Consider the following 12,151-nt stretch of genomic DNA (forward strand, 5'->3'; position numbering starts at 1 on the left):
TAAAGTAACAATGCTTTTACTTTAGTACACTTTTTTTTGCTTACTCTACCCACTTCTGATTGTGTAGGATTTTAGGAAATACAATGAAATATTCCTAAGTTTTCTGGAGTAAGACCACAACACCCTTCTCCTTCTGTTTATTAAGGCCCTAGTCATACTACAGCTCGCGATGGGTTTGAGAACACTCGGTGATGAAACGATTTGTGGCGATGCTACCAATTTGCAATGCACGGCAAATGTTCTCCGAGCTTCACAAGTTGCTGGTTTGTTTGTTTTTTTTGGTGTGTCTCCGCCCCGTGAGTGGCCAAAAACATCACAAAAAATTTCAGTGCATGCAATGAAAGTTGGTGACAATGCTTTCATTGGTAAACGAAGTGGCAAATACTCGTGGATGGGTTTGGAAATACTTCCCAAAGCTCAGGGAACCTTCACCGAGCCTCTTGAGATGTATTTGTCTCGAATCCATTTTCCCGATGCTCGCGGAAACCTCATCAACACAGCGGCTCGGCACAGCCTAACCTTCACCGAGACTTGAAAAGTGCATAACTTTCAGCGATCCTCCAGAACGCGTTGTGTGCGCTCTTGGGACCCAGTCGTTATGGGAAACACCTGATGCTGATTTTGAGCGCAATCAGCATGCGCATATAAGGACCCTGTTTTCAGAGACTTTGTGAAGTACTCGGTCAGGTGTGCGGAGGTAGACGGATCGAAGTGCAGGAAAAGTGTTTATTAGCAGGCGTGATATTTACAAAAACAACACGTGAGGTAAGGTCAGAGTAACAAATTACAAATGAAACCAGAAGTAAACTAGAAAGCGGAGTCATAAACATGGCGAGAAACAAATATGACAGATATAATGATAATACTTCACAAAGTCTCTGTGAAAAGTGTCCTTATACGCATGTGCTGATTGCACTCAAATCAGCATCAGGTGTTTCCCAGAATGACTGCGTCCCAAAAGTGCATGCAACACGCTCCATGAGCGAGCGTAGCCACTCGAGCACGTCAAGGCGTGACAGTTTAGCGTTCCGCTGATGTGTGACCACAACTCTTAGCTTGCCTGTACATTGCCATGCATCGCCACCAAAACGCTTCGTTGTCATCGATAACCCATCGCAAAGCATCCTGAGCTGTAGTGTGACAGTAGCTTAACCCCCTCAACCTTCTCCTTCTGGTCCATGATGTATTCCACCTGGTCTTTGTCCACCTGTACATCCTACAGCTCCATCCATAATTTCTCCCCACTAGAGTGATGTGAGACGAGGGGCTGTGGATAGCACCGAATCCTCAACAACCATGATGTCTCCCCAAGGGAGTAATGTAGGAGTTGAGGGTCTGGATGGCAACGGGCTCACAATGTCCATCATTTCGCTCCATGAGTGTGATGTGGGACGAGGGGATGTAGATAGCTCAGAATCCTCAACATCCATGATGTCTCCCCAATGGAGGAATGTGGAAGTTGTGGGTCTGGATGGCAATGGATCCACAATGTCCATAATTTCTCCCCATGAGCGTGATGTGAGACGAAGGGCTGTGGATAACTCAGAGTCCTCAACATCCATGATGTCTCCCCAAGGGAGTAATGTAGGAGTTGAGGGTCTGGATGGCAGCGGGTCCACAATGTCCATCATTTCTCCCCATGAGTATGGTGTCGGAGTAGGAGACGTGGATAGCTCCGAATCCTCAACATCCATGATGTCTCCCCAATGGAAGAATATGGGAGTTGTGGGTCTGGATGGCAATGGGTCTGCATTGTCCATCATTTCTTTCCATGAGCATGATGTGGGTCGAAGGAATGTGGATATCTCAGTCGGGTATAGAGAAGCACAGAGGGGTGGCGTGGAGGAGAGAGGCGGGGTAGGTTTGTTCCAGGGACGACATAAAAAATTTGCTGAGGCTGGGACTGAAGGAAGAAACAGAGTTGGATTTTAGAGAAATAAATTATTTCTTCAACAGTGAAGTGCAAAAAGAAACAAACAGGTACATACTGAGGCCTACTGAAGAGAATTTACATTTCTCTGAATAAACAGGTCTGGATATATCAATAATAAATAGACAAATTTATGGAGCGCCATATCCATCACTCTATGGCGCTTTACACGAATAATAATCGAAATTGACTGTGTACAATTAAAATAAATGTCTAAAAAAATGCATATGTAAAATCATAAGTTATTCATAAGCCATTCTAAAGAGATATGTTTTAAGTTATTTTTCGAACTGTTTGAGATGCATGACTTGTTGTAACGTATATTCTGTTTGTGTTAAACCATCGTGTAAAGGTTCCCCCAGTTGGAACGGTCAACCTCTCGAGATCAATGCCTTCGTGCCACCTGCAGAATTCTGGGGTGAAAAAAACACCGCGAAAAACAGACCAGAAAAAAACAGAGATTGGTTTCACCGCCGTTTATTCATGTCCTCACAGGGCTGTGAGTAGCCACCAACCATAGAAAGGCAGGCTACCTGCTTACTATCCAGAATACCATCTCCCTCCATAGTTCTGATTTTTTCCCCTAGGGTTCTCACTATCATATTACTACGGTCACTTAAATGATATTTCAGAACCTTCTGTATATCATTTAAGTGACCGTAGTAATATGATAGTGAGAACTGCTCATTCACGAGGATAAACAATCTTCCCGTGCCTCTACACGAGGATAAACAATCTTCCTGTGGCTCTTCCACGAGGATAAACAATCTTGCCATGCCTCTACACGAGGATAAACAATCTTGCCGTGCCTCTACACGAGGATAAACAATCTTGCCGTGCCTCTACACGAGGATAAACAATCTTGCCGTGCCTCTACATGAGGATAAACAAAAACAAACAACTCGTCTCGTGAAACCAGTCACGAGGATAAACAAATAAACAACTCGTCCCGTGGCCCTATCCATGAGGATAAACAATCGTCCCGTGACAGCTCATTCACGAGGATAAACAAATATATAAATAGATAACTGGGTTTTTCTGATACTACCAACCAGGTGGAAGTCCCCCCCAATTAATTAATTAAAAGAGACCCCTTACCTGATTGGAAGTATCCCCGTACGGGCCACCAAATTGTAAAGGTTCCCCCAGTTGGAACGGTCAACTTCTCGAGACTGATTCCTTCGTGCAACCATTATGAGGGGACTTGTGAATAAAGATTGCGAACTACTTTGTGGGGTTCCTGTCTTTCTTTCGCGACTCACCCCCAGACGTCTGGGTGACACGGGGGGACTGATCTCGAGATGGTGAGGGCCAGAGGTGAAAAAACCTTTCACATCGTGTCCATGGTTTTAGCGCTCCCGAGCACACAATAGGCTACATGTCTTACTGAATATTACAACTACAAAATACCAGTGGTTCCCGTGCTGGAATGTGAACCCTGACGATCAAATTTGCTCATCAATCATCACATTCATATCGAATTACAACTTACCATTTTTCAAAGAGGATGGTGTTGAGTGTGAAGAGCGACAACGGAAGTATGAAGCCTGCGATCCGAATCGTGCGCTCTGTTAATCATGTGGTCTGAGATGTGACATTTGACATGCAGAGTGTGATTGTGTATTCTGTTTTGAATTCTGAATTCCACTGCTGATGGTCCTGTTTCCATAGTAACTATTTCAGCATGAAAAAGTGACTGTAGGATGGTAATGTAAGGCATTGACTGTCGGGTAGCCCCTGACCCATCCTACCGACAGACTATCATGGAAACCCAATCTTGATAGTACAAAGATACTGTATTAAACATTGAAACTGAGAAATTTTGTTGTTTTTTGAAAAATATATGCTCATTTTGAACTTTATCAGCAACACATTTCAGAAAAGTTGGGACGGGGCAACAAAAGACTGAAGAAGTTGTGTAATGCTTAAAAAAAAAAGAACTAATTAGGTTAATTGGCAACAGGTCAGTAACATGATTAGGTATAAAAAGAGCATCCCAGAGAGGCTAGGTCAGAAGTAAAGATGGGGAGGGATTCACCGCTCTATGAAAGACTGCATGGGCAAACAGTGCAACATTTTGAGAAAAACGTTCATGAACGTAAAATTGCAAAGAATGTGTGGATCACATCTATGGTACATAATATCATTAAAAGATTCAGAGAATCTGGAGAAATCTCTGTATGCAAGAGACAAGGCTGAAAACTGACATTGGATGCTTGCGATCTTCAGGCGCTCAGGAGACACTGCGTTAAAAGCAGATACGTGTCTGTAGTGGAAATCACTGTATGGGATCAAAAACACTTCAGAAAACCATCTGTGAAAAACAGTTCATTACTGCATCCACAAATGCAAGTTAAAACCAGATATAAACAATATCCAGGAACACCGCCACCTTCTCTGGGTCTGAGCTCTTTTACGATGGACTGAGGTCTGACGAATCAAAAGTAGAAATTCTTTTTAGGAATCATGGACACCACGTCCTCAAGGCTAAAGAGGAGAGGGACCATCCGGCTTGTTATCCGTGCACAGTTCAAAAGCCAGCGTCTGTGATGGTATGAGAGTGCATTAGTGCACATGACATGGGTAGCTTGTACATCTGGGAAGGTGTCATTAATGCTGAGTGATATTTACACGTTTCAGAGCAATATGCTGCCATCCAAACAAAATCTTTTTCAGGGAAGGCCTTCTTTCTTTCAGCAAGACAATACCAAACCGCTTTCTGCACATATTAAAACTACATGGCTCCGTAGTAAAAGAGTCCGGGTGCTAAACTGGCCTGCCTGGAGTCCACACCTGTCTCCCATTTAAAACATTTGCTGCAATATGAAGCACAAAATATAACAAAGGATACCCCGAACTGTTGAGCAACTGAAATTGTGTATCAGGCAAGAATGGGAAAACATTTCTCTTTCACAACTACAGCAACTGGTCTCCTCGGTTCCCAAACATTTACAGAGTGGTGTTAAAAGTAGAGGTGATGCAACACAGTGATAAACATGCCCCTGTCCCAACTTTTTTGAAACCTGTTGCTAACATTAAATTCAAAATGAGCATATGTTTTTCAAAACACCAATCATATTTCTCAGTTTCAACATTTGATATGTTGTCTTTGTGTTATTTTCAGTGAAATGTAGGGTTTCCATGATTTGCAAATTATCGTATTCGGTTTTTATTTTCAGTTTACACGGCGACTTTTTTGAAATTGGGGTTGTACCTTGTTGGCTGTTCATGTACTTTGAGAGGCAGTCCAAGTGTGACCTTGTGGTTTTTTTTTTTTAGATGTGGACAAACTACTGAGGTCCGCTTCACTGCCTGACCGGTCTAAAATCAACCAAAATTTTGGAAAGACAGATCAATTATACTTGATTACAAGAATGAGAAACGATGTATTCATGGCCTATCCATCCATCCATGTACATGGGAGCTGTGTTGTCTCACTTTGGCTGTTCTCTAATATAGTATTTTTGCACACTTCCTTAAATGAGCACATATGTAATCTCTTAAGCCTTTAAAAGCTTATTGCCTGTGTTTATCCCGGTCAATTACAAGGATATTAATCCATTTATTTTCATTAATTAAGGCTAGAACTGGTGGGAAAAAGGTATAATGAAAGGGTTATTGTCCCGAAAACATGAAAATAGTGTTATCCAATGAGATTTTTTTTTGTTTGTTGTCTCTAGGCTGAGAAGAGTTTAGAGCTGCTGACTCACTGGTTAGGACTTCATTGCCGGGACAGAAGGCCATGGCAGTGTCTGTTTATGTAGGAAGTGACAGATGAATTAACCAATCAGATTTTGATTTATAGTGGGAGGGACCAAAAATTTATCGCCCTAGGCCTTCTCGAAGGCCAATTTGAGCTCAACCGCGAGTCGTTCATCAGTAGTGTTAGCGAATGCTAATAAAGCGGTCCAGCCAGTGCTATCGAGATCAAGTAGCACAGGCTAACGACCAAGAAACTAATGCTACATCCACACGACAACGGCAACGAGATGTTATTAAAAAAAATATCGCGTCCACATGGGCAACGGATCAGTAAATTATCAGGTACATATGGCAACGCAACGCTTGCTGAAAATGATGCAATACACATGCCACACCTCTAGGGGCGCTGTAAGACGGTCCCTTCGGAGACACCAGAACAACAGAAGAAGTAAGGACGCATGCGCATAAACTATTATGCGCAAGACTTCATATTAGCCACAAAGTCAGAAAAATCTGTTCGTAAAATTACGTTATAATGACCAAATACAATGAAAATTATTTTTCCAGTCTCACCTGTGAAAGGTAATCCCATGTGATCTCGTTTGGATGGCAAACCTGTTGGTACAGTTAAACGCAGCACATGAATGAGGCATCTTTATTCTCCGCTTTGACCTATCCAATATGGCGGCGAGGATGACGTATGATTCTACGCGGAAGGCGGCGTCTTTAATGGTCCGGAATAAATTGAATGCTACATGTTGATGGATTAATTTGTTCTTCTACGCCCTTTTTGAGGAATGTATTGTAGGACTTAAACCAACATCTGAAGAGGTGAGATCACTCCTTTTTTTTCCCTATTTTTGCTGGCGGGATTGACTCTGCCCTAAGGGCTATTCTCTCTCTCTCTCTCTCTCTCTCTCTCTCTCTCTCTCTCTCTCTCTCTCTCTCTCTGCACCATTACACAATAAATATTCACAGTGAAAATATTTTGTAAGCGCGTTTCATGAACCAAGTTATAGGATTTGTTGACAACTCGCATCGAGTTCGTTACACTTCTACCCGGCGTGAAGCACTGACAGTCATGTGGTTGTGACGTCATCGTAAACAAATCCGTTCTACTCATCCAGACGACTTCGCAACGGCGCCGTTGCCAGATCTTTCCACTCTGGAACCCGTTCTCAAAAGATTTCGTTTTGGGGCACCCAAAACGCCGGTTCCGTGTGGACGCCAGGCCGAAACGATAAACAATTTTATTGGATTCACCTGAATCCGTTGCCGTGTGGACAGGGCCTAAGATTTCTGTCTCCAGACTCGGAGCTACTTGGCAGCCTGACGCTAATCTCTTGCAAAATCCTTTCCCCTGTTGAGTTTTTGGTGTCTGGCTAAGTTTGGGCTGAGCTGAAGTCCCAGCTCTAATAGTAACTGTTCACCACTGATTATCAGGCACTCCCAAACTCTTTCTAACGTGAAACGGTGAAAATGCTTGTTTGCGCTCTTTTATTTTTAGCATACCAGTTCCAGATGATTTGAATTGTTCATGAGAGTTTTTCAAACAGTAAATGTGCACAAGCAGGGAAAATCTACATTACACCTTTTCAGAGTAACCTCGGCTAGGTAGCAATTTTCCTGTAATGTTCTGTGCATGTAGTGAATAACGTTCATTATTATGTGACTCGTGCCTGTGATTACCACAACAGAGAAGTTCTGGATCAATGAAATGTTCTCATTCTGTGAGGCTTGTGCTATTCAAGCTTCAAATTCGCCTCATAAATTCTACTCTGCATCCTTGTAGTTAGTAGAATTTATAAGCCGAATTTGACTTCAGCCCACAGACTGTGTGAATGTTTTTCAATCGGAGTGTTTAGTTACTACTCGTTGTCTGAAGCTGGAGTGTTGACACAGTGAAGATGTTCAAAGGGCTCAGTTCCAGATCGGTGACTAGAGAGAGGTGATTCTGCTTTTAAAACACTACAGCTGTTCACTGTCTGCCTGGAGTCATTTGGAGTATCTGTTATAAGTTGTTACGATGGAAACCATCGTAACAACGATAATATAATTTTAGGGGGAAATTGAAATTGAAAATTCGCAGTGCTAGGACAACGTTAAAAATGTTCAGTATTTCTTTTTGTGGAGTAAAGCTATGGAACAGTTTGAATGTGGAGCTCATGAAATGTACAACTATAAACCAGTTCAAAAAAAGGTATAAGGAACAGATCTTTATGAGGTATAGGGAGGAGGAATTACAATAACATGCTATTGATAATACAAGTGTATGTACAGTTAGGTCCATATATATTTGGACACTGACACAAATTTTGTTTTTTTACCTGTTTACTGAAACATATTCAAGTTATAGTTAAATAATGGACATGGACATAAAGTCCAGACTTTCAGTTTTCATTTGAGGGTATCCACATTTAAAATTGGATGAAGGGTTTAGGAGTTTCAGCTCCTTAACATGTGCCACCCTGTTTTTAAATGGACCAAAAGTAATTGGACAATTGACTCAAAGGCTATTTCATGGGCAGGTGTGGGCAATTCCTTCGTTATGTCATTCTCAATTAAGCAGATAAAAGGCCTGGAGTTGATTTGAGGTGTGGTGCTTGCCTTTGGAAGATTTTGCTGTGAAGAAAAAATGCTTTCAAAGGAGCTCTCCATGCAGGTGAAACAAGCCATCCGTAAGCTGCGAAAACAGAAAAAAACCCATCCGAGAAATTGCTACAATATTAGGAGTGGCAAAATCTACAGTTTGGTACATCCTGAGAAAGAAAGCACTGGTGAACTCATCAATGCAAAAAGACCTGGACACTCACAGAAGACAACAGTGGTGGATGATCGCAGAATAATTTCCATGGTGAAGAGAAACCCCTTCACAACAGCCAACCAAGTGAACAACACTCTCCAGGAGGTAGGCGTATCAATATCCAAATCTACCATAAAGAGAAGACTGCATGAAAGTAAATACAGAGGGTTCACTGCACGGTGCAAGCCACTCATAAGCCTCAAGAATAAAAAGGCCAGATTCGACTTTGCTAAAAAACATCTAAAAAAGCCAGCACAGTTCTGGAAGAACATTCTTTGGACAGATGAAACCAAGATCAACCTCTACCAGAATGATGGAAAGAAAAAAGTATGGGGAAGGCGTGGTGCAGCTCATGATCCACAGCATGCCACATCATCTGTAAAACACGGCAGAGGCAGTGTGATGGCTTGGGCATGCATGGCTGCCAGTGGCACTGGGTCACTAGTGTTTATTGATGATGTGACACAGGACAGAAGCAGCCGGATGAATTCTGAGGTATTCAGAGACATACTGTGTGCTCAAATCCAGCCAAATGCAGCCAAACTGATTGGTCGGCGTTTCATAATACAGATGGACAATGACCCAAAACATAAAGCCAAAGCAACCCAGGAGTTTATTAAAGCAAAGAAGTGGAATATTCTTGAATGGCCAAGTCAGTCACCTGATCTCAACCCAGTTGAGCATGCATTTCACTTGTTAAAGACTAAACTTCAGACAGAAAGGCCCACAAACAAACAGCAACTGAAAACCGCTGCAGTAAAGGCCTGGCAGAGCATTAAAAAGGAGGAAACACAGCGTCTGGTGATGTCCATGAGTTCAAGACTTCAGGCAGTCATTGCCAACAAAGGGTTTTCAACCAAGTATTAGAAATAAACATTTTATTTACAATTATTTAATTTGTCCAATTACTTTTGAGCCCCTGAAATGAAGGGATTGTGTTTAAAAAATGCTTTAGTTCCTCACATTTTTATGCAATCATTTTGTTCAACCCACTGAATTAAAGCTGAAAGTCTGAACTTCAACTGCATCGGAATTGTTTTGTTCAAAATTCATTGTGGTAATGTACAGAACCAAAATTAGAAAAATGTCTCCGTCCAAATATTTACGGACCTAACTGTATGTGGGTATGGGTACGTGTGTATGTATGTTATGTATGTATATGCATAATTATGATATTATGGGTGTCTGTGTATGTATGGATGTGTATAGTTATAGGTATGTGTATATGTATGTACTGTATATATGTATTGTATGTGTGTATATGATTTGATTTGGTCGCTATTACACCATGTTGGTGTGTTTTTTCTTTTTTGTTTGTTACTTTTGTTTTCTTTTGTATATATAGTTTATTATGGCGAAAGTGACGTTTGATTAGCAGTGGTATAGAGGGTTAGGATTTGACAAGTTATGTACTTCTTCCTAATCCTTTCCGAACATTATTATGTTACTGCCTTGTGGCTACGCTATTCTGTTTGTTTATGACTATGTTTTGATTATTGCGTTGTTTGTTGTTGTTGTTTTTATATCTTCTTTACTGTTCGGAATAAAGCAATCAATAAAAAAAAAAACATCATGTATTAGAGCAAGCACAATGATATAAACCTTGTAGCTTGAAGTGCTCATCTCAGCTCATTATCTGTAGCCGCTTTATCCTGTTCTACAGGGTCGCAGGCAAGCTGGAGCCTATCCCAGCTGACTACGGGTGAAAGGCGGGGTACACCCTGGACAAGTCGCCAGGTCATCACAGGGCTGACACATAGACACAGACAACCATTCACACTCACATTCACACCTACGGTCAATTTAGAGTCACCAGTTAACCTAACCTGCATGTCTTTGGACTGTGGGGGAAACCGGAGCACCCGGAGGAAACCCACGCGGACACGGGGAGAACACGCAAACTCCGCACAGAAAGGCCCTCGCTGGCCACGGGGCTCGAACCCAGACCTTCTTGCTGTGAGGCAACAGCGCTAACCACTACACCACCGTGCCGCCCAGCCTGAAGTGCTGTGGTAGAAAATTTAATCAAGAACTTCTGACCAGTTGGAATTGAGAACTTTTTGTTCTGAATCATAAGAAGGACCAGTCTGATATGGCTCAGTGCAATAATACACTCACCAACCATCCAGTCGTGCTTATTTAATTTAATATTTAGATTGTAGTTTGCAGAATTGTTAACAAGCCTCCTTCTCTCTTTTTTTTTTTTTTTTTCCCGTCTGTGTCTGCAGGAGATGTCTCTGGTGGCCCCTGAGTCCCCGTCAGAACAGGCCAGAAGAGTCTTTCAGACCTACGATCCGGAAGGTAAAACAATCCCACAGGAAGATGCGCATCAGAACCACTTTAATGTTCGTTTGTATTCAAGAAGAAGATTAACAAAGTTTAAAACACAGACCGTCTCGAGAGATCAATTGGAGAAAATGTGATGAGAGAGAGAGAGAGGTACAGAGTCTATAAAGATAGATGTACAGAGTAGACATGCTCTAACAGCATGAAGAAGGCTCAAGATGGGGGGAAAAAAGCACCTCTTGGGTTTATTTGTCTCACTGGCTGTCAGAACAAGGGACAAAAACTGGCATTCACACTGTTTATCATTCCAGGGAGACCAAACAACCAAAAGAGAGCGTTTTGAGAGATTTTGTGATTGTGTATATATTTTTTGAAGTTGTCTTTGTGTTCCGTCCTTATGCTTGGTTCACACATTGGCGTTTCAGCCTTGCGTATGTATCAGGATGCATGGCAGTAAGAAAGGAACGTCGCAGCATCGCCAGCTTACATAGCTAATACTCTACAGGGATGTGATTTTTTTTTCCGCAAATTCGCGGAATTCCGCTTTTTTTCACCTCAAAATTTGAAAAAAAAAATTTTTTCCGATTTTTCGCTCAAAAATCCGCATTCGTATCCTATTCGTTCCGACTTTCAGTACTTCCGTCATTGAGATGAAACGAGGTATGTGATTGGCCCATCGCTCTGTAACAACCAATGAACGCGCTTGTTAGATAGCTGTACGTAAGCTCGCTTCAAACAAAGAGTTGAAAGATGGCAGCCTCCGTGATCGAGCGTAAAGATGCAAATCGAGTTAAAGAAATCGACAGAATAGTGAAAAACAAGTTCCACTGGGAATGGTTGGAGAAAGAGGTTGCCACAGACGTTGGACATAAGACTGTGAGACATTTGTTCAGTGATTTCGTTCTTTGGGGAGAGGGCAGAGGTCTCTGGCTGTCAAGTTTGGGGATGCTGGGACCTCCCCGCCCGAGCTACGAGCGTGCAAAGTCGGGCTGGAGCCCGGGATAGAAACGAAACCTACAGTAAGTGAGTGAAGACAGTAGTTCTGAATATCCTTACGTGAGTGAACACTGGGGTTCTGAATATCCTTAAGTGAATGAACACTGTGGAGTTATGATTATCCTTTGGTGAGTGAGCACTATAGAGTTATGTATATTTAGTTGACATTGCTAGAGTAGAAACTGCAGAAAAAAAGTGACTGATCTGCTGGAACTGGACATGGATGCTAGCATCTTTTTTCTTTGAGAGTTCCTGAAGACTTGTGGATGAATTCTTATGTTGCATCATGTTTGTTTGAAAAGGCACATTTAGGTATGTTCAACTTCTACAGTAATTGAAAGTATAAATTTTGTTTTTCACACACACACATCACATTATCTCTAGCCGCTTTATCCTTCTACAGGGTCGCAGGCAAGCTGGAGCCTATCCCAGCT

General features: G+C 42.0%; 1 protein-coding gene across 1 annotated transcript in view; it reads left to right on the forward strand.

Moving 5' to 3' along the window:
- Positions 1–12,151, forward strand: part of mindy3 (MINDY lysine 48 deubiquitinase 3) — a 175,754-nt gene that overhangs the window by 107,593 nt on the left and 56,010 nt on the right. Inside the window, exon 11 of the mRNA XM_060900932.1 lies at positions 10,664–10,736. Coding sequence (XP_060756915.1) covers positions 10,664–10,736 — 73 coding nt within the window. The remainder of the gene's footprint in view (positions 1–10,663; positions 10,737–12,151) is intronic.

Source organism: Neoarius graeffei, chromosome 19 (assembly GCF_027579695.1).
Source record: "Neoarius graeffei isolate fNeoGra1 chromosome 19, fNeoGra1.pri, whole genome shotgun sequence".
Classification (NCBI taxonomy): domain Eukaryota; kingdom Metazoa; phylum Chordata; class Actinopteri; order Siluriformes; family Ariidae; genus Neoarius; species Neoarius graeffei.